Here is a 24,162-nt window from a genome sequence, read left to right as displayed (position 1 = left end):
ACAGTAAAGAGAGTGGGTGCATTCTTTACACCCTGTGACTTCACAGATTTTTCACATTTCTGTAGAATTTTCTCAAGAGATCATATTTGGCAAATCTTTCTTCAGTTATTTTGATGTTATTTCATTTATGTAATTTAGGTCATGATTAAACCAATGAAATATACTTTTACAACTTTGATTAAATTTGATACTTTAGTTTTCATTTGAAAATGAAAAGGATGCACTTGAAATAATGAAGAGAAGATAATATTCTGGGGGAAGTATTGAATTATTAGTTTTGAGCCATTTGTTCATTAGGTTGATCCCCAAAAAATGTGTTCATTATGAAAGCAACTCATTTTAAGCGTTTCACATCTGTTGCTGCATATTCACTACAAATGCTTGCCATTGTTATATAGAGACATAGAAAAAATGTGACATTGCATTGTAATGCTTTGTGATTTTTCAATTATCAGTGAATGAATTATTATTTTTTTAATTGCTTTCTTATATGAACATTTGGCTAGGTCATGAAATCGTTCTAACTTTCCCCCATACTTAGAATCTCTTAAATTAGTAGTATTTGAAATGCTTTAGGTGATAATATACACAAAACCCCTGACTAATGTGTGATGTTTCAGAAGTAATTCCTAAATTAATTCTAGTGATATAAATTGCTGATCCGCAGCCGTCCATTGATTGGTGTAAGTCGAGTAAAGCGACGTGCAAAGCTAACCTTTAATGACTTAAGAGAACATATTTAAAATTGTATTTAAGAGAAAATACAAGTCAACAACAAGCATTGTTTGTCGCCAAAACTTCTACAGCGCATTGTGCGACAAACAAAAGAAAAGGCTTATTGCATTTATAACCCTTTTAGAAATCCTTTATCAAAGTGAAGGTGTCAGTCCTTTGTTAGAGCTGGACAATGGTTAGTCATATTGAACAAAGACTAAGGTCTTAAGTTTATGAGAAGCCAAAAACAATAAAAATGTATTGACATTGTATGCTTCTAATGTTTATTGTGTCCTTTTTTTCAGTATATTTTGTCCCTTTTCCATTGTAAATGGAAAAAAACTACTTTTGTTATTATTCCCAAACAGCTATTAATTAATTGAGCACCAAATGTGCTGTCAGCCTGAATTTCTGCTGTTTGAGATTTTTGACACAGTTGGCTTTTCCATAGTTAGAACTTTCAGCCAGAGCTTGAATCAAACTTCAGAATACAGGCCTGGGATTTTCATTGTTAACAATAATTGCAAACACATATGTTCAGGTAATATTTTTTAGAACAAATTTAAATAGAGTGAAAGACCTGTCAGTGTTTTTTTCAAGTAGAAAGGTAAATGGAAGCAAACTTGGAACAGAATTGGAGAAGAGAGGCAAAAGTTGAAGAGAAAGAAGAATGGGAGAGAAAAGATAAGATAGGAATGAACTTGAAACAAAGGAAAATACATTGTACCCAGTGAGCAAGAGAGATTTACTTTCAATACTTTATTTATGAACTACATGAGTTTTACTTTCATCCCATGTGTCTGCTAAACGTCCAAGAGATAGACTACTAAAATCTTGCGTACAAGGATCTTTATGGTTGCTTGACATAGCCACTATTTAAATCATACTCTTGGTTTCATGTCTATTGTTTAAAAAAAAATAAAAATTGTTTGGTTTAAAATAGAGGATGAATTGACTACAGTATCAGTGGCGTAGCTACGGGGGTGGGGGGGGGCACGTGCCCCCCTGAAATTTGGTGTGCCCCCCTGAAAAAATTGGCAGAGCAAAAAATAAAAAGGGAGAAAGAAGAAAAGAAAAAGAAGAATAAAGACAGAAAAAAGAGGAAAATAAGGGGAGGACGGCGAGTGAATGAAATAAAGTGATGGGAAGACTTGAAAAAAAAATTTCATGTTACTCTATAAAACTTTTGTTTGCGCTTCGCGCCAGAATTGCCTGTTCGATGAGATTCATATCTTGCTCAATAGGCTGATATGGAGCAAGTTTTGAAGTCAATATACAAAACATATTTTAGTTCGGAAATCGTGCTTTCATTATTTTTTTTTCATTTACAAATTTAAGTGCCCTGTAAAATGTTCGTTTTATGGTCTATATATCTGCATTTTAAGCTCTCGCTGCGTGGTCACATTGTTTGATTTGCAAAGTTCATATTGTCTACGTGTATTCCATAATGTTCCATAAACAAATGTATTCAGAATGCCCAGATTCTAGGTCTAAATCTAAAACATGCGCGATAGCCTGCATGTTCTTTATTTAAAATGTACTTGAATTATCCAGTTTCACATCAGAATATCAATAATTGTCTGCTCACGCTTCACGATCTCATTATTAATGATACCCAATTAACTATATATCCTATTTATGATTTACAAAATATGAATAGAGTGTCCCGCTTTTAGGTCTAAAATCTCAATTTTCTTCCTCTCGCATCAATTGTTTAGTTGCATACCTATCCCATTTATTAATACAAAAAGTTCTTAGAATTACCATTTTTTAGTTCGGAATATCAAAAAAGTTTGCTCGCGCTTCGCGCTCGCATTATTGAAATGTATACCGTCTTCGTGGGTAACTGTAAGCAGTCCTTATAACAGGTCCCTTTTTGACAATGCAAGAACAGTTCATAAAAAAATTCTGCTCGCGCTTGGCGTTCGCAGTAACCATCTCGTTACATACGAATCTTGTTCAGGATCACATATAACATTGCTCAGAATATTAAATTTTCAGGAAAAGAAATATATGAAATTAAAAAAAATCACTCGCGCTTCGCGCTCGCACTTTTTATAAGGCTTATTCATGTTTATGTTGTTTTATAAGAATAAAACTAAGAAGTGACTGATCGGGGAAAATATAAGTTAAGATAATTTCGGGCCCCGTCCCCTATTGGCGAAAGTCGGATCCGCCCTTGTGACATATACACAAACACCGGAAAAAAGGCCGGTGCCCCCCCCCCCCCGAAAAAGCAAGGACCCCAGTCCCCCCCCCCCAGGAAAAAAATCCTAGCTACGCCACTGTACAGTATCAAGAGCATATTATGAGTGTACTTAAATTGAATGTGAACTTAATTCAAGCCAAAACAAAGTTATATTAATTTATATAGATCTATAAGTAAATTATGAGAGTTTATATCAATATTTTCTACTTCCTTGCTTCAATTATATCTTCCGACCTTGGAGTTCTCTAATGTCATTTACACATTGTGCAAAAAAAATGTAGGCCTCAAACTAGGGCAATCAGATCGTTATAACATTAGGGGTTTTTAAGGATAAGAATGTACCCGCTTTGTACCAGACTGTTTTAAGCCCATGTGACGAGCCGATGACTAGACTTGTGTTTTAAACAGGTGATTCAACAAAAACAATTTTTTTGATGACACTACATGTATATAAACTTTCTCTTGCGCTCGCATTGCATATTCGATGAGATACATATCTGCTCAATAAATAGGCTAATATGGAGCTTAAAATATCAAGTTTTGAAGTCAATATACAAAACATTTTTCAGCTCGAACATCGAACTTTCTCATTTTGTTTGATTAAAATTCATTTTCAAAAAGTGCTCTTTAAAATGTCCGTTTTAAGTACCATTATTTACTGCTCGCGCTGTGCGCTTGCATTTGATTTATCAAATACATATTCTCTTCATGTATTTCATAAAGTTCTCAAAATATCCCTTTCAGGTCTGATTGTCAGCGCTGCGCACTCGCATTTTGATTAGTAATGTATACCTCTAGAGTAATTTTATAACAAACTCTTTAAAATACCCTTTTCATGACAGTTTAATATACAGTGCGTCCCAGAAAAAAAACGAAACCGAGATTAAGCGATGATTTATCATAACTTAATCACAAATACAATAGACAAATGACCTACCAATATAAAGCTTAGAATCTCCTCTTTCATTTGATATTACTTAGATTATTCCCCATTCACACATGACTGAGCAGAAACAATTTGAAGAAAGGATACCAAAAACTCATTTGGCGGGGGTATCTGAATTTCAAAAAGATAATGACATGCCTGAAAAGTTCAATATCTGCTCTTTTATTTGATACCTTAATCACAAAAAATGGTCAAGAAGTAAAAAAGTTATGTTCCCTCGAAACAATGCTTGTATTTCCACAATTTCATAGTTCGCATCATTTATTAAGTGCGATCTACATCCACTTCACAATTTTCCTACACAGTGCTTGAATTAGTGCTTAGATTGACACCTTTTCAGATCGGAATACCAAATATTTTCAATTTGCGCTTCGCGCTTGCATATTGATTTTTATGATTTAAAAAAATAGAACGCCAAGATTCTAAGTAAAAAACTTGTGCACGCGTGTTAATTGAGACTCACATTTTTTTTCTTTATTTAAAACATGCTTAAATTACCCAGTTTCGGATCAGAATATGAAAAAACTCTGTTCGCGCTTGGCGCTCGCATCATTATTGTAGTAACATACCCAATTACCCATCTTTCTTATGATTTACAAAACATGAGAGTGTCCCGCTTTTAGGTCAAACTCTCATTTTCGTCCTCTCGCGCTTCGCGCTCGTATTGTTTAGATATGTTCCTATCCTGTTCATAATTGCGAAAAAGTGCGCAGAATGTCATTGTTTCAGGTCGGAATGTCAAAACATTTCTGCTCTTGCTTCGTGCTCGCAGTAATTGTATAGTTACATACACACGTACATACATTGCAAAGAATGTTCAATTTTCAGGACAAAATGCATGAGATTTCCCCAAAAATATATTTATATAGAAGTGACTACCCCTACAAAGAACTAAACAAACCCAACTCTGAGCGGCCGATCGGGGAAAATATGGATAAAAATCAATTTCGCCCCTTCCCCTAATGGCGAAAGCTAGATCCGCCCCTGCACATAGAATATCAAACCAGCATGGAATGCTTTGTCAATGAGCGGTATGTTTTTTCTTTCTAGTGATTTTGGAATGTATTGCACTTGAGATTCTTATCTTCTCGAACACGTCCCTGATTACAGCTACTGAGGGGCTGTCACACTTGCTTGGACAAAGTCCCCAACCAGCGGATGCCGACGTACGAATGGGAAGCCGGTTATGATCATCCAATACCTTTTCTTGTTATCAATCATTGCCACGTGTTAACAGGTCAAGATAATTTCTTGATATTACAAAAGTAATTCTCGATATAAAACATTGAATTTTTTTTTTGATGACCAGAATGAAACTCCTGGAATGGGCTGGTATGGACTAATGATGTCACGGCATGCCATATAATATGATGGCTTAATTAATCGTCAAGGTGTGACAGCCACTTCAATAATTGAATGAAATCAGCTGTAGGTACACACGTATAGAAAAAAAACATAAAATTAATCTGAATTCGACGGCGGTATGTCGAAAATGCACATTTGCATTTGAATTCTGGGCTGCAATTATCTTCATTCTATCGTTTGAACATTCCAGCAAAAATTCTTCTTCAAATCTGAATGAAAACCTTTAATGAATTCAGCTGCCAAGCATATACGATCAACGTGTTATAAGGGATTAAATGTCAGAAATAGACCAGTTCGTACTTACTTCATGGACAATTTTGGTCAAATGACCTTTCATTTCTTTTATTATGATAGGCAGATTTTAAAGCAAGATATTGCGTAAGCTTGCCTTACATAGCAGGATGAAGAAATTGAATAGACCAGGTGACTAGAATAGCATCCCAATGAACGCTTTATGAAGGTATCTGTTGCATTCCTACTTTGAATGCATATCATAGCATGTTGCACAATGTACTTGGCAAACTAAAATACCATCGTGGACGCATTGTTGTTTTTTGTGGATGTAAATGAAGACCACAATTCCAAAGAATATATGAATAATCAAGACATCAAAGTTGGTGCTTTTCTCATTAGATTTTAACCTACCATGTCACTTTAGTACAAATGACCTTCCTCTGATCATGCGTAGAATCTTTTGATCATGCGCAGAAAGGAACTACGAACTGGCCTATATGCCTGCATACATTATTTTGTTGCTATGTCGACCAGAGGGGGCGAATGTCCCCTGTTCTTTTTCAAGTAATGAATTGAATTTAAAAAAGAAGGGCGGAGGAGATGGAAGGGAAGACAGAAGATCATAACTAAGAACCGTTTTGTATCGTTTAGCCCTCTCCCTATTTTTCAATTGAGAAAAAATGACATCAACTTTTGCCCCCCTCCCCGCGGAAAAATTATGTCGCCGCCCCATGTCGGAGAGATGGTGTCAAGCTGGGGAATCAGGCGTAACCATGTATCATTGCAAATTCTTGCTATAGAACTAAATGCAAATGCTGTACATATAGGCCTAAATTACGTGGAAATTAACATAGCAACAAGCATCTTATAATTCTGCAGTGTACGTTGCCACTTTCACAATTAACTGCATGACACATTTGGCTACAATTGAACGGCATAGTTCACCATTAAATTAGTTTAGTTGAAGTCGTTTAAACATGTTGAATATTCAAAGTATGCATGCCATTGTTACAATTGAACAAAAAAAGGCTTGCCTCATTTGCATTGATTCTGAGCAGTAGGGGTATAAATAGAAGGGATGTTCTTCTTATCGGCACACCTTGTCACCACTGCGGCTTACCGGAACGTTTCTCTGCGTCTCGCCTTTCACCGTCAAACATCCAGCCATGAAGTCTTTCGTCTTTATCTTGGCCGTTCTCGTCGGGGCAGTTGTCGCAAAACCGAAGACGATCTCTCCTGATGACCTGAAGCAACAGAACAAGGACATCTCGTCTAAAGAGTACCTTAAACGGGTCTTCCAGCACTCTGTGGTCTCTTACGTCGGAAGTGACGCCCAGGACATCGTCGAGAAGCTACAAGATCTTGGACTTCATGAGGCAGCGACCATCGCCAAGCAGGTAGATCTGAAGCAGATCATCCGAGACAACGGCATTCGTAAGTTGAATCATTACTGTGCTACTCTGCTGCAAGGGTTATATTCTAATGCCATACGAGCTATCCCGAAGAAACAAACATTCCAGAGTCTTTACTCTTTCAAGAAGGACAGTACTAAATTAAAGTGCTTTAAATGATAATTTTCACTCTGTGTATACTAACCCATGGCCAGCAGCTTTATACAATTTGGAACTTTTAAATTATTTCGAGCTTTATCTGGTAAACACTGGCGTACCTAGGATTTTCCAAAGGGGGAGGATTTTTATTTCGTCCGAGAAATAAAATTTGACAAGGAAAAAGTCTTCAACCAAAAAAGGTCTTCATGTTCAAAAGAGGGGACGTACGTCTGTTTTCATTGCATTTTACATTACATTATTAATTTGGCTTCTCAAAGGGGGATATGTCCCCTGCGTGAGTTGTGACTCGTCAGGGGAGGGCGGTCTGCCCCCCCCCCGTTAGGAACGCTAGTGCTGGTAAACCATTTACACGTAAATGTTCGGAAAATTTATTCCATATTACTCAATTTTGATATTGCAGGCTTTTTTTTCTTCATATTTTCCAGCACCCATCACGTTGTGCATGCCCAGTGACAAGGCTGTCGAGAAATGGAGGCAGGAGCTCCCCGAAAGACAGATGCCAGAGAGGGAGATCTTGAAGAATCTGGTCAAGGCTTGGATCATTCCAAAAAGGGTCATGTCATCCGAGGTCACAAATAACCAGAAGATTGAGAGCTTGAATGGCGCTAAACTGAGATTCAACATCTACAGAGACAGAGATGACGTCAAGGTAATTATTCAACCGATCAAATGGTACTCCTTAATTCCTAAATTCAAAAGCTCTCCTGTCCCCATTAGCTCCTAGCAATGGGTCAAACTATTTAGGGAATTTTTTTTTTGAAGACTAGCCAAACGTGTTTAGGTTCCCATGAATATAGTTTGTCTATTTAAGCTTACTGTTGGCAAGTATAACTTGTTTACGGGTTATTCTGACGCCAACTTGTTTGGGGCCAAAAATGTCTAAATGAAGCCCGCTAAAAACATGTTTCGGGGTTATTTTACACACGGAGAAAAACCTCGTTTAGGGGGCGTTTCGAAATAATTTGGTCACGCATGTTTATACAGCAATACATTTGACCGCTGGGTAGTATAAGAGCTGTAATCTTGATACAGCAGAGTTTTGTAAGGATCTTAAGATAAATCACGAAATTTTATGAATCTTGAACATGTTTTAGGTTATCACCATTAACGGGGCTCGCATCGTTGACGCCGATAGGGAATTCACCAAAGAAGTCATCCAGGTAGTCGACAAGGTTATATATCCACTTCCGATTGGTAACGTCATCGAAGCCTTGAATGGTAATAAAGCCTTCTCCGTCATAGTCGATCTCCTGAAGCAAGCCGGAATCGTACAAGAACTCGGTAAGTTGGCTGTGGAGTCTGGCTTGAGTATAATGAAAGCTGATCACATTGATAATCCTTATGTGACGTCGATTGATGACAACGGTGTAAAGTATAACGGTTATTTGTAATTTTAGTATTATGTTGTAAATGCAGAGATTATAAACGATAACCATATTGATGGTTCATTACTTAAGGATTAAACATGATCTTGGCTTCACTGATGCGTCAAATTTTCCCGTTCCATTTTAGAATCTGATCCCATCACGGTTATTGTACCAACTAACGACGCCTTCCAAGCTCTCCCATCCGGTGTCCTAGACGACCTCAAACGCGACACCGACAAACTCCGTAACCTGCTTAGATACCACGTGATCTCTGACGTCAGATATTCTATCTCCTTGACGTCTGGACAGCGCATTCGTGCTTCACAGGGGGATGAAATTTCGGTCTACAGAAGTACAAATGGTAATACCTCGGTCACATTTGATCTACGTCGAGCCGATCGATAACGGCCGTTAACTTTTTTTTCATCGACTACAGGTGTTTTGGGCAGAAATTAATAAAACGGCTGGTTTCGACTCGCCGTAGAGCAAATGTGACCGAAATATGAAGAGCTCACTTGCAAGGGGTTAGGTCCATTTTTCATCAAATCTAATTTTTAATGTATAGATCTTTAGTAGCTCTATAAGATGATACCAAAGAAAAGTTTAAAATTCCTATCAAAGAGTGAACTAACATGGCAAAGAAAAACCACTTTTTTTCAAAAGGGGTTAATTCCATTTCAGTTACTTGCAAAAGGGGTTAGGTCCACACAGAATATTTTTGGAAAAAGAATATAAAAATATGAAGACAGGAAGGTTTCTTTTATACCCATTTTCATGTTCTCATGGAAGGTATGAAAATGTAGTTTCGCATAAGAATGTTGCAGTATGAGAGAATTAAAAGAACTTTCTGGAGTGGACCTAACCCCTTGTGCAACGAAATTCTTCTGAAACTCTGTAAAAAGGGGTTAGGTTCATTTTTCAAAAATTATTTTCTTTAAAAGGATATCCAACTTGCAAAAGCATAGAATATCATTTCTATATTCTTATATCTGTTTCGTCTACAATTTTATTATTTATTTTCAATTCACTGTTTTCTTTTTTTTCCAGACCAAATTGTACTGAACGTGCAGAATGAGCAGTCGGAATCTCCAATTGTGATCTCACGGGATATCCCTACCACCAACGGAGTCATCCAAGTAGTCGACCGGGTTCTTCTCCCGCCTGAAAAACACTACGTTCTTGTTTAACCAGATCAGACTGCTGATACGCACATTCAATATTGATTGAATACTTTTGCATTTCAATTAAATTCTCTTCTATCCATAAAAATAATAAGAATATTTTGTTTTCAATAGTCTGTACTTTGCATTAATGATTATACGAAGTGAGGGTGATGAGAGTAATGTTAAGAACTAGAGCAAAAGTTAGCGAATATAGAAAAAACGGATGTGTGTGTTTTGATCCTTTTGATACGGGTATATATGTGAGATGTTAGTGTTACGTGTCTGTATAATTTGGTGTTAAAAACTTTTCTTGCTTTCATTTCTCCTCGTGTTCCTTCATGTTTTTATTCACTACCCTCTTGCTTTAACATTCCTCGCCTTTCTCTTCTCATTTGTTTTCTCTTCTCCCCTCTCTCCGCCCTTCCGCCTTTCTCTCCATGCACCCTTCCGTCTTTCTATTCACCCCCTCGCCTTTCTTTCGGCCTTTCTCTTTGCCCTTTTCCGCCTCTCCACCCTTCCGCCTTTCTCTTCACCCCTCGCCTACCTTTTTGCCTTTCTCGCCACCCTTCCGCCTTTCTCTCCTCGCCCTTCCCCCTTTATCTCCACCCTTCCACCTCTCTCTCTCTCGTGATTTCCTCTCCCCCTCCTCGTCGTGAGCTCCCATTTTTCTTGTGCCGATTCCCCCTTCGTGTCTTTCTCTTGCCTCGGTGGCGTCAACATGTTTGGAGAGGAAAGTATTATCCACACCCTCATCTTTTTACCACCTCTCTTTCTATACCCTTTTATCAAATTGGCAAAGCCGATCTCCTAATATTTATATAAAAGTTAGGTCCTACCTTAAATTCTTGCTCGCCAGAGGATCCAGCCGCTCAGGTAAATTTCACAAATCCAGTGACAAGAAATATATACACTTCACAATTTCAAATAGATTAGAAAAAAGGGACAGACGTCACAAAATGTCTCGCGAAGTAATGAGCTCATTAAGTATGCAGAGAATATAAACTTCAAAGGAGTGGAAGTGACGGTATGAAGTAAGAATTGAAAAAGATAGAGAAATGAGTATAAAATGATCCTCCACAAGATTTGCATGGTTCGATCCTCACTAGCAGCTGGATGAGATGGTCAGCATGAGTGGTTAGGACGAAGGCAGAGAGTAGAGTGATGATGTGGTAGAGAAAACAAGTTGTTTTTACCAACATCAGAAAAGGTGAAACAAAGAAATAAGCGCCAAAAAGGGGGGCAAAACACAGTTGAGAAGAACAAAGAAGAGAGAAGCAGACTGTGAGAAAAGTAAACATGCAAGCATCTCTGTAGTGATGAAGTATACCTGCAAGTTCATTGCAATAAACAAGGAACAATGAAAGGATGTTTGCTCCAAGTCTAGGACAAAAGAAAGGTTGTTTCTTAATATAAGAATGTGTTTGCCAAGTAGATTTGGGCAGGAAATGAGTTGCCTTGTTCTGTGCAAGTAAAGTATAGTACATTGCACATGGCAGAAACAAGTTAGAATACAGATATGAAATTGGAAATAAAATAAAGAATTTATATACATGAACAGAATATTGAAAATATATACAAGAAAAGAATATATAGATATATAAAAAGATATAGTCAAGTCACTACAGTAGCTCCCCCCTAGATTTGTACCGAATAGAAATGTAGTAACAAATCGACAAGGGAAAGTAAAAGGGAACTTGACTATATAAAACAAGAAAATAAAAGGACTGGAAACATTAGTGAATCGTGAGACATGTTTCACCCGTCTCCGAAAAATTGAACGTACTTGGCAGGAAACCTCACATGGCGACCAGAACGGGTCTTACGAATTTCGGGAGGCGTATGCTTGTCATCAGAATCCCCTGCCAAGTCCGTGGAGTTGGATTGTTGATGAACTTGGTCAGGTGGATTTTGATGAGAAGATGAAGGAGTGATAACATCCTGCTCGATGAAAGCCGGTTTCAGTCTGTCGACACTGACATTTTCACGTTTACCATTATAATCAATGGTGAAAAACTTGTCAGTACGACGAATGACTCGGAAGGGTCCTCTGTATGGAGGCTGCAATGGCTTTGTAACAGCATCATCTCTTAGAAAGATGTGAGATGAAGAATGGAGTTCAGGATGTACCTGTGTTCTAGTTTGCTGTTTACGAGTAGGAGTGGGATGTAATTCCCGCATCATTCTCTTTAGTCTGTGGGCATAGTTAGATGGATCATCAGCAGCGTCGAATTGTGAAGGAGCTACAAATTGTGCAGGTAGAGTGACTGTAGTCCCAAACACAAGTTCTGCTGCAGAGCATCCAATGTCAGCCTTGATTGCTGTGCGTATACCCAGCAAGACTAAAGGGAGTGACTCAGTCCAACGGACCTTGTTATGAGCTTTGAGAGAAGCTTTTAGTTGGCGATGAAAACGCTCCACTAAACCATTTGCGGCAGGATGGTATGCTGTTGTGCGGATGCGTTTAGTGCCAAGGAGGTTGGTGAGTGCGAGAAAAAGTGCTGACTCAAATTGCCTACCTCTGTCTGTTGTGATGGTAGTAGGTGCGCCAAACACTGCTACCCACCTGGCCACAAATGCACGTGCTACCGTCTCCGCAGTGATGTCTGGGATAGGGATAGCTTCAGGCCATCTAGTGTAGCGATCAACACAAGTGAGAAGATAATTGTTGCCCTCTGATGAAGGAAGCGGGCCAACGAGGTCAATGTGCACATGAGAGAAGCGTGCATCAGGTGAAGTGAAAGTACCAAGTGGTGCTTTGGTGTGTCGATGTACTTTACACTTTTGACACTCGAGACATGATTTGGCCCATTTTCTGACATCAGCGTTGATGCTAGGCCAAACAAAGCGTTCTGTAATGAGCTTTTGAGTAGCTTTGATTCCTGGATGAGAAAGTCCATGAAGGGAATCAAAGATAGCTCTTCTGTGTTTGACTGGAACTAGAGGCCTGGCAGTACCAGTTGATATATCGCACAGAACAGTAGTGGTAGAACCTGGGAGAGCAATTGACTTGAGTTGAAGTGAGGAGTCTTTCACCTCAGTTTCATCTTCCTGATCTCTTGCGATGGCCGCAAAGTCTATTATGGAGGACGAATCAACTCTGTCAATATACAGACGAGAGAGGGCGTCTGCTGCTGTGTTCGCCTTACCTGAAATGTGCTGTATATCAGATGTGAACTGCGAAATGAAATCGAGTTGCCGGATTTCTCGTGGCGAATGCCTATCCGGTTTCGACTTGAGTGCATGAGTAAGAGGTTTGTGGTCAGTGTAGATAGTAAATGACCTACCTTCAAGGAGATGACGGAAGTGCTTGATGCCCAGATATGCTGCAAGCAACTCCCTACCAAAAGTGCTGTATTTGGTCTCAGCTGGTTGTAACCTCTTAGAGAAGAAAGCCAGAGGTTGCCAAACTCCATCCACTTGTTGTTGGATGGCTCCCCCAACTCCTACGTCAGATGCGTCGACTAGTAGGCATAAGGGAACATCAGTGCGAGGGTGCACAAGAACAGTAGAATTAGCCAACTGATCTTTAGCATGATTGAAAGCAAGAAGCTCTTTCTCTCCCAGATCAATTGGCATGTTCTTTTTTGTTCTGTTTTTCAACAGATCAGTCAGAGGTTGCAGCACTTCTGCACAATGAGGAATGAATCGCCTGTAGAAGTTGACCAATCCCAGGAATTCTCGAAGTTTGGTAAGTGAAGTAGGGGCGGGAAAATCACGGATGATTTTCACTTTGTCGCTAAGAGGTCGGATTCCGGTGGTGTCCACCATATGTCCGAGGAAAGATAGTGATGAAGCACCAAACTGACATTTCGAGGGATTGACAATGATGCCATACTCCTGCAGGCGATCGAATAGCAGACGGAGATGTGTCTCATGTTCATCCTTAGAGGAACTGGCTACCAGTATATCATCAAGATAAACATAGACAAATGGGAGGCCGCGAATGACGGTGTCCATCAATCGCTGGAATGTTTGGGCTGCATTCCGAAGGCCGAATGGCATTCGAACGAATTCGAATAAGCCAAATGGAGTGGTCACGGCAGTCTTGTGAATGTCGCTAGGCTCGACTGGGATCTGATGATATGCCCTAACGAGGTCAATTTTTGAAAAAATTGTCTTACCTGCAAGAGTTGAAGAGAAATCTTGTAAGTGTGGGATAGGGTATCGATCCGGGACCGTGCGAGCGTTGAGCAAGCGATAATCACCACAAGGCCGCCAGTCCCCTGGCGTTTTCTTGGGAACCATGTGCAATGGACTTGACCAGTTACTCTCAGATTGTCGGATAATGCCAAGTTCAAGCATGTGCTCGAACTCTGCCTGGGCAATTCTCTGACGATCTGGAGCAAGACGGCGAGGGCGCGCTGCCGCGGGCGGGCCTCGAGTTGGGATGTGATGCGTGGTAGTATGTTTCACTTCCGAGTGCTTGTAAACCGGTCGTGTGATATCCGGATATTGACGGAGAATGGAGTGAAACCGCTCCGATGAGTCATGTTGCATGAACATACATCGGGCTAATAGTACCAGTATATGAGCCACATCCCTGGACTGTAAGAGTGGTTGTGGTGTCTATCAATCGGCGGTGTTTGATATCCACCAACAGTCCAAATTGGTCAAGAAAATCGGCACCCAAAATCGGCGTGGGTATATCTGTCACAACAAATATCCAGCGGAAAACACGCCGTAAACCGAGATCAAGTGTGAAAGACTTTTGTCCGAAGGTCTTGATCGGCGATCGATTTACAGCCTGCAGTTGGATATTTGTTGCGTCAACCCTAGCCGGTTTCCCCAATTTTGAATGAGGGAAAATGCTCACCTCAGCACCTGTGTCGACGAGAAAGCGTGTACCAGTGTACTTGTCGTTGACAAAGAAAAGGCGACTGGGTTGGGTGCTGCCAAGGGGGTTAGTCGCCGCTATTCCTTGGCGGGACCGTTTCCCTGGGCTTGCTTTGAGAAAGAACAAGGACTAATGCACTTTTGAGCACTACTCACCTGCACCTGCATGCTGCTCACTGCGATGCGGGCTGCGCGAAACTGACTGTGGGCGTTTGCTTGAGTCTTTCGACTTGCGCTGTCGACTGCGACCTCTCTGGTTTTCCAGCATGGAGCAGGTTAATGCTTGAACCTGCATTGTGAGCTGGGCAACCTGCGCAGATAGTTGGTCGACTGTAGTTTCATGCGTGGGGAGTGGAGGAAACATTAGGGATAGTCATGTTGTAGGAGTAAGAAAAAAAATTGAGAAGTAGAAAGGAAACAGAAATAGCAAAGTGAGAAGCGAGAATAGCGAATTAAGTGAGAGCTGGAGAGGAAGCAAAAATGGCGAAATAAATAGAAGGCGATAAAAGAAAATTAAGGATTCAGGATCACGTCGGGATCACCAGTTTAGGAAATTGGCAAAGCCGATCTCCTAATATTTATATAAAAGTTAGGTCCTACCTTAAATTCTTGCTCGCCAGAGGATCCAGCCGCTCAGGTAAATTTCACAAATCCAGTGACAAGAAATATATACACTTCACAATTTCAAATAGATTAGAAAAAAGGGACAGACGTCACAAAATGTCTCGCGAAGTAATGAGCTCATTAAGTATGCAGAGAATATAAACTTCAAAGGAGTGGAAGTGACGGTATGAAGTAAGAATTGAAAAAGATAGAGAAATGAGTATAAAATGATCCTCCACAAGATTTGGTTCGATCCTCACTAGCAGCTGGATGAGATGGTCAGCATGAGTGGTTAGGACGAAGGCAGAGAGTAGAGTGATGATGTGGTAGAGAAAACAAGTTGTTTTTACCAACATCAGAAAAGGTGAAACAAAAAAATAAGCGCCAAAAAGGGGGGCAAAACACAGTTGAGAAGAACAAAGAAGAGAGAAGCAGACTGTGAGAAAAGTAAACATGCAAGCATCTCTGTAGTGATGAAGTATACCTGCAAGTTCATTGCAATAAACAAGGAACAATGAAAGGATGTTTGCTCCAAGTCTAGGACAAAAGAAAGGTTGTTTCTTAATATAAGAATGTGTTTGCCAAGTAGATTTGGGCAGGAAATGAGTTGCCTTGTTCTATGCAAGTAAAGTATAGTACATTGCACATGGCAGAAACAAGTTAGAATACAGATATGAAATTGGAAATAAAAGAAAGAATTTATATACATGAACAGAATATTGAAAATATATACAAGAAAAGAATATATAGATATATAAAAAGATATAGTCAAGTCACTATACCCTCCTTCTTGCCCTTCTCTTATTTCCAATGATCCTTTATTGAATTTAAAAAAATTATTAATCGTATGCGATTTAAAAATCATAAAGTTATTGAACACCTCATTCTAGAGTGAATTTTGATTTTCATCCATGATAAAAAAAATGATATGGGCAACCTACATTTCCTTCAATATAAACGGATAAGTGACATGGTGTTTTAAAATCTAATGAGATAAGCACCAACTTTGATGTCTTTATTATTCATATATTCTTTTGAATTGTCGTTTTCATTTACATCCACAAAAAACAATGCTTCCACGAACGACTGGTATTTCACAGTTTGTCAAGTACAATGTGCAACATGCTAAGACATTCAAAGTAGGAATGCAACAAATACCTTCATTAAGTGTTCATTGGTGTGCTATTCTAGTCACCTGGTCTATTAAATTTCTTCATCCTGCTATGTAAGGCAAGCTTACGTAAAATCTTGCTTTGAAATCTGCCTATCACGATGAAAGAAATGAAAGGTCATTTGACCAAAATTGCCCATGAAGTAACTACGAACTGGTCTATTGCCACCCGCATAAATAGCTATCGTACCTTTCACAGGGAACGCAACATCACAAGCCCCGCCCCTCTCTCCTGTTACTTTCGCTTTTCCTTATCCTCTCCTTTTCATTTTCGCTTTTCCCATCCTTCTTGCTTTTCTTTTGTCTTTCTTCCCCCTTCTGCCCTTTCCCGTCTTGTCTTTCTCCCTTAGGACGAGGGGGGGGGGGGCAATCGAGCTGAGGCACTTTAGGGACTTTAGCTCACCACTTTTTGTCAATTGTAATTTGCCTTACACGTACTATTTCTGTTTTCCATCGGTGGATTTAAGCCCACGCGGTGAAGCAAAGTCACGTGGACAGTAATGCTTTGAGAAGGCGCCGCTGTGACCTGTACGTGCTTCACTTGATGATGGTAATGGCATCACAAGCAGGCCACATTCTATTGACAAGAAATTATTTGGATTTCATCCCAGATTTATTTGTGGGTCAAGACGCACCCACTAACAAATCCAACGTTCTCTGATTGCCTGTTTTTTTTACGTCAAACTTTGGAACTCCGTTATATTGAAAGTCTTAGTAGGATGAAGCATAAAGGATCCAATGCGGAGGAGTTGATTTCTGTCGAGCACGTGGAAAAACATGTGCCCTGTATTTATTGAACTAATCACAATAAACTCACTGTTCTAGTGAGGCACATCAGTTTCACTCTCCATATGCATATCATTTACTGATTACTCCTCTATATTCAATTAGAACTCGATTTATCTGGTTTAATGTTGAATTACTGAACATTGGAAGAAATATATAGTCAATTTGACAGGTCACAATTACAAATGTTTATCTCCAAGGTTATTTAAAGAAGTAACTGCGGAGTGAATTGACCTAAAATCAATGAACTCGTGTTTGGTTATTTACGGGATTGGTTTTGGAGATCTTTTTAGGGTGTAGAGCGGATTAGTTATTTGGTATATAGCTACAGTATATTGTATTCAATTTCACAATTAGATTTCCGAGATATTCAAGACCTTTCAATGCTTTCGTCACCACACTTGGAAATTAAATGACATATGTGTGGTAACTGGTTTATAAGTTCATGTGAAATGTGAACGTAAACAAGTTAGTTGAAACACCACTTGAAATAATCACAAGGAATTTTGAAATCGATCGAAGCATGGAAATTACATAACTTAACGACCATGTTTCTTAACACTGCTTGGAAAAAAATTCTAAACCATTAACATTATGGTCAAGGTATTTAATTGATATACTCTCATTCAATGAAAAGGAAAATGGGGAAAATAAAATGAAAATGCATTTGAAAATCAATGGACATACCCTGTAACGATTAATGTTACCTTTTAAATGGCAATTCACAAATAATTCCGTTAATGATAATTATAGTCAGTATACTAGTAAAATTAATATTTGATCAAAGTAAGAGTTATATTGTGTTTAGGACCATTAACAAGCAAATGAATGGACAATCAAAAGGAAGAAATTCTATAAAAGTTTAAATTCTTGATGGGTGCATGAGTTTGAGTGTGCAAATAGATGTAAATAATATTCACATATATTTTATTTTACTTATCATGCTTGAATACACTGAAACATGTATACAAGTTAATACTAAATGAAATGAACTTTCAGTGCTCAATGCACATTCTTTATTCTGCACATCATCAAGGTAACTTGGGTAGATCGCGACCGTCTTTCAATGCACGAACGCTATCATATTTAAGAATCAAGAAACATAAAACACACTTATTGGGTGGGGAATGGGCCAATCACAATTTGCCATGTGATCTATTTTATTACATATATTTCAATATGTCCGTCTGAAGCAAAATTTGTCATATAAGTTATGCTCATTTTGTTGAAAGAATTATGAATAAAAAAATCAAATGCGATGAATTGATGATTGATTATGATAAAGATGGTGATAATATCGATGAGGGCAATAAAATGATAATAATTGAAATGATATTAATAATGAAGGGAAAGAAGGAAAAACATGACAATCATTCAGCATCGCAACCACTTTTCAAACTGTCTTAACATCTATAGATTTCTAACTTTACATTACATGTACAAAACCCTGAATAACGATACAATTAACGCCATGCTGAAAGCTGGCTGCAGCGAGCTTGTTGCATAAGCTTGTAGCAGTATATTTATTGCACCCAAAACTGAACTATAGTTTATATCAGGACTTAATCTTTAAACACAAAGAAAGAAATAAGATGAACTTTATATTTGCAGACATGATGATAGCTGCGTTACCGAATAAACCAGTTAGAATGACCTGTTAACAGACCTATTACATGACTCAAAATTCAAGCCACCCACACTTCAAAATAAATACCAAATGAAAGAATAAAGGTATGTTTTCGACCCAAAAGTTGTCATTGAAATCAACCGAGGAGTTTGTCTTATTTGTAAATTCAGTTTACTTGCAGAAGGATTGTTTTTTTTAAAGAATAGTGTATTTCAGCGACCGACAATTCTCTCCCCCTATGGATTATTGACCGAGAGAAACTTCATCAGGAATTGAATCAAATTTGGAAGTAGTCTGTGGTATGTAGCTGTTCGATGATACGTTGTTTAAAATAAATTCACTTGAATTATCCGAAATTTGAGAAATTTGTCGAATGTGATGTTACAATTTTTGGGCTAATGCTTTTATACATATTGTATAATTAACAAAGTTATAGAGACCAGTTTTTCTTGTCGGGATGACCGAGTATATAGAATTTCTCTAGGGATGGTTGGAAATGAAGGGAGTTGGGGAAAAGCATTTGGTCAGTATTGCTCAGACTGTATCATGACCAAATAGCTACAAGTTGTTTCATATCTTTACCGGTCGGGACCTTGTCTGAGCCAGGGTGAGTGGGGGTGCGAGTGTGTGAGGGTGTGTTTGTAGGAGCGAGAGCAAGAGATGTATGTGATCATATGTCTTGCGTGTGTGTGTGTGTGTGAGTGTGTGTGCTTTAATGGTGAGGGTGAGTCTGTCAATAAGAGTGTTGCGGGCTGCAATTTTGCACTGTTATTATTTTTTTTAAAATCTATTTCTCCTCTCGTAGCAATTTTGAATTGCAACCCGTGTTGTAGACCCTATTCTGATGCGGTAAATTAATACTGATTAATATGTCCACACCTCGCATGGAAAAGCAACATGTTATCACGTTATGCTATGCATATATAGGTCTTTGAAGCAAAATGAATCGAAGAGCTATGATATCATGCTGAATTTTATTTCGTTTTCGGCAAATATTTCCTTTTAATCATCATATATTTTGAGGTTTACATAGATGGTCAGGGTTTGGTTTATTTTCCTAGTATATATCGTTAGGGTTTGTAAATAATCATAGACATTTGTAATTGTTGTTACAACTAGTTATTTTCAGTTTATGTAATCGATTTACGGTGAATTAAGAAGTTGAATAAATTGTGTGTGTGTGTGTATGTGTATACGTGGGTGCCTATTGTGTGTCTTTTATTTTGCGTGTATAGGAACTCTCTAAATGCAAAAAAAAATCCACAATGACACTTCTCGTAGAGTAAAGCTTGGGACATATCCTCAGAGTACATTAATATAGCTCCTTCTGGAGAGAAATGTGCATTTTTTCTTAGAGACTTTCACTCCCAAAAGAGTTAAAATCCACTCCCAAACGATGCAAATCTCACTCCAAAAGGACTGGTCCCTCGTCTCACTCCGAGCGGAGTGTGACTATGTATTTACTGGTGTTATTGTGTTGTGTTTCCTCGCTTCAACTATGGCTCGAAAGGGCACTGCATGATTTCTATATACCTTTCTACATGTATATAGTGCTGAAACTTTGTATTGATTGATTTTTATATCAATAGCATATTGTGTTTATTTCCAGTCAAAATTACTATTTTGATTGCCCAATTAACATGACTGACTAGTGATTATTCACATGTTTATTGATAATTGACAATGAAATGAAGATAAACCTTATTCTTTTTAAATCTAAAAATCTGAAATGATTATTGATTACAACTAGTGATAATTTACATATTTTGGTCGAATATTATATTTCGGGCAGCAATTGAAATATACAACGAAGTTGTGTCTTTTTCTGTATTTAAAAATGATTATTCATTTTGGGTCATCCAATTAGACTAAGACGAAAACATCTCGTCTTGCGACAACTAATACACATCTGATAAACTTCCCCAATTCTGAACTGAATTCCTTGTCTTTTTAGATAACTGATTGCACTTCCAAAGATTACACTAACAGAAAATTAGAGTTAAAATGACTAGATCATTCAGCTACGGATTGATTCAATCCAATTCATCGAGTATTTGGTATATATAGCGCTCGCCTTACCTCTATACACGTACATGTCATGTTGCCTCCAATGAAATTTATGCTAGTCAGAAATCACTGTGATCTAGTCAGATATGACTAACATATCGGTTGCATCTATCTGACTCTTTCACCTAGTAATTTTAACTAGTTTGTTTAGGACTATAGCCTAATATATGACACTGACTAAATCCGACGAATATTGCTGGTCTTATTTTTTTAAGTATTTATATTTTCCAATCATTTTCCTCCTGTGGTATCAGTACCGTCTAAAGTTAAAAAGAGGAACATTTCTTAGGGATACTACAGCTGGTGACGCCCCGATTCGTTCCATTTTACCTTCTATCGTTTTCAGTTTATGATATAGGAATACCCAAACGATTTCCCACAAGTTTAGTGTTTCATAGATATAGCCACTACAATTCAATTTGTTATTCCCATAAGAATAAGCTAATTCGTGGACAACTCAATTTTTCAACTTAACTTCGTGCTTCGTGGGAAGGAATTAAATAACCAAATTATTCTATATGAATTGAGGAAATGCATTTTTCTTTAAGTGGTTTCTCTTGCGTCAAAGTTTGATATTAAGTGAATTTATACTGCAGTACTTTTGTATTTTCAAAGCATACATAACTGGATTCAGTATGCAGTAGTTACTGCTGTATACGAAGCATGAAACAGAGGAACATCACTGCTGTCTGTGAACCCATCTATTAACATGAATAATCGATTTGGCAAATCTGTAATATAAATGGCTCTGCTTTTGGAATAAGCATGGCGCCCTCTTATGCATGCAATAAATGCTAGGAAGAAAATAGTTTTTTAATGATTCTAATATATAACCGATTGTGTATTTTGGTGTATTTATTACTAAGGATTTTTTATTTCAAAATATATGCAATTCATAAATACATCTCATTCATTTTTGGATAGTAATAAAATCATGCAAAGGGAAAATCTCTCTTTTTAATTGGTAGTTCTGTGTTATAGGGTTGTATAATATGCTGTCAATGAAATCGTCATTGAAGAGATTAAACGAAAATAGATTAATAAATATGGATAGATTCTCAATAAAATGAAAACTAATTTGGCCATTTTACCTTAAAAATCCTTAATACACGGTTGATCAGCTAAAAATTGTTTTCAGGGTTTTTGCTGAATAGGAATAGTTTATTTTGGAGCGGTTATATATAGGTCTCGAGTTTCAGATTAAGGTATACCACTTTCAAAATGAATTGTGATAGTACACTTTTCAGTTCCTTTTATTGAATTAGAAAGAATGACGTACACTTACTCAATCAAATAGATAAAGGGTGTGATGTCTACACTATCAGCCATGTTTACTTGGTAAATTAATTTAGAATGGATATCTTTATCGTTTGTCTCATGTCGCCAGCAGCTGCACGCGATTATCTAAGAAACGATGTCAACAAATATTGATAGTACGGCTCTACAATCTATATACAAGCAACCTTTTCAAAGGTTACTTTCACATTCCAAATAACCTTTAAAGGTTATTTGATTTTATCAATATTTTACCAACATTTCCAGGTTTCATCACGAAATTTCGATATAATGTACAATGTGATATGTTTTGATACATGCGTGAAGAAGAACAACAAAGTCCCAATTATTGATGACACTCATATTTAATATTATAATTCTTATTATTATGAGTTGTGATATAATTATTAACAATTTTGAATAGGCTAATTACAGAGCAAAGACATTGAACTTTTGGAATAAGGTTGTGATTTCTGTGCAAATACACTCAAAATGCAATAGACCTAATTCGCTCCCTAATCACTCGTCTAAGGGTGAGACCAGTTTTGGAGTGAACAAGAAATCTTTCCAGGGAAACTGTGCATATGTTGGACATTTTCACTCCAAAAAGAGCTAAAATTTGCTCTCAAAAGATGCAAATCTCATTTCGAAATTTCTGGTCCTTGATAACATTCTGAGATGATTGAGTGTGATTAGGGATTTAAGTCTTTTTCATTGAGTGTGTGTATCAATGATAGCATAATTCATTTTAAATATTGTTATTGAGTGAAATTGCGCCCTCTAGTATTCATTTTACATCCCTAGTGAATCGTCCCATCCAATATGCTTTTCATAAACATATAGAACCTCCAAACCTTGAAAACTTTTACCGTTTTATTGCCCATTCGAATCTGACGTGAGAAATGATTGAATTATTGTTCCCATTATTTTTTTTCATAAATTAAATCGTCTACAGATATTCTAAGTCGTGCCCAGTACTCATCTCTCCATTCTTACACTGCAAATCCCAAATGCGGAACAAAATATCCTCGATTTTTAATATGCATGCCCTAAATGAAATCCTACCAAAGAACTAAAAAGGACGAACGCAAATATTCACCCGCAAGAAAGAATTGTTCAATTCAGCCCATTTTACCATAAGCACCGTTTCCTATATGGTCATTATTCATTAATATACTGACATCAACATTTTATGTTTATACTATAAAGTTGGAACAAGCAACTATTTATCTCATGGCCCCACATTTTTTTTTCACTTGTCTTTGCTTCCAATTTTCAATCACGCGACTGCACACGAGGTGTTGGTTTCTTTCAGACCACGTGTGGGTGTTTGATGAAAGGAAATTCTATGTATTTTTAAAATACATCGATCTAGAGGTTTTTAAATCATTTTTCTTCATCACTTTTCTTTCTTCATTACCCTTAAGCCCTTGTAAAAGCGATAGCTTCGGTTTAACTTACTCTAGGCTCATATAATTTGGTGTGTATGATACTAGCATGAATCCCAGGAAGCCTATTGATTTTGAGGTCAAGAGATCAAAGGTTAAAGTCACAGTGAGATATTTTCATCTTACTCTTCTGAAGTAATTTAAAACGCGATAACTTAGGTTTACTAAACCGAAGCTCATTTAATTTGGTGTGTATGATACTAGCATTGATCAGACGAAGCCTATTGATTTTGAGGTCAAAAAGTAAAAGGTCAAGTCGCCACCTTCCACTTTTATTGCTTGACCAATAACTCCATTTTCCGCGTTTCAGGCGAGCGTAATTATGTGCTCGCCCCAGCGACACTCTTGTTAATAACAATGATGATGATGATGATGATAACGATGATAATAATAATAACAATAAAATAATGATAATAATAATAATGATAATAGTATGCAACGTAGCGCTTAATACAACATTTCGAAGCAACTACATACTATTACCTGTAGCTTTATGACAATACCGAGTAATCTGATCAGATCATTAATTGATAAATGTCCTGGACAAAATTATCTTTCCTTTCTTTTTTATTTTCTTCTGAAATAAATGTAATATAGTTAAAAGGAAATATTACGCACTTATTTTTATGACCAAACTATGCTATTTTACGGTTAAATATTTTGATTCATCATGTTGATCCAGTCTTCAGATTTACAACATCTATTTTCTTTCTGAAAGTCACATCTGTATCCTGTTTATATATCCCAGCAAGCAGAACAGCTATTTGTCGATAAATATTATTT

The 24,162-nt window shown here is 37.6% G+C and overlaps 1 protein-coding gene across 1 annotated transcript; it reads left to right on the top strand.

Moving 5' to 3' along the window:
* The first annotated feature begins 6,553 nt into the window (after positions 1 to 6,553).
* LOC121408951 (transforming growth factor-beta-induced protein ig-h3-like) lies at positions 6,554 to 9,822 on the top strand. Its single transcript, XM_041600689.1, has 5 exons — positions 6,554 to 6,902; positions 7,465 to 7,688; positions 8,134 to 8,320; positions 8,552 to 8,767; positions 9,454 to 9,822. The coding sequence occupies exons 1-5, from the start codon at positions 6,635 to 6,637 to the stop codon at positions 9,591 to 9,593; spliced, it is 1,035 nt and encodes a 344-aa protein (XP_041456623.1). The 5' UTR covers positions 6,554 to 6,634; the 3' UTR covers positions 9,594 to 9,822.
* The last annotated feature ends 14,340 nt before the right edge of the window (positions 9,823 to 24,162 follow it).

This window comes from Lytechinus variegatus, chromosome 2 (assembly GCF_018143015.1).
Source record: "Lytechinus variegatus isolate NC3 chromosome 2, Lvar_3.0, whole genome shotgun sequence".
Lineage (NCBI taxonomy): Eukaryota > Metazoa > Echinodermata > Echinoidea > Temnopleuroida > Toxopneustidae > Lytechinus > Lytechinus variegatus.
The sequence above is the reverse complement of the archived record's forward strand: the minus strand, read 5'-3'. Positions and strand labels throughout refer to the sequence as shown.

Excerpts from the sequence above, each read along its gene's own strand:
- LOC121408951 (XM_041600689.1), top strand. The coding sequence starts at position 6,635 with ATGAAGTCTTTCGTCTTTATCTTGGCCGTTCTCGTCGGGGCAGTTGTC. Across the intron at positions 6,903-7,464 it reads CATCCGAGACAACGGCATTC|CACCCATCACGTTGTGCATG; the intron begins GTAAGTTGAATC and ends CATATTTTCCAG. Across the intron at positions 8,768-9,453 it reads GGTCTACAGAAGTACAAATG|ACCAAATTGTACTGAACGTG; the intron begins GTAATACCTCGG and ends TTTTTTTTCCAG.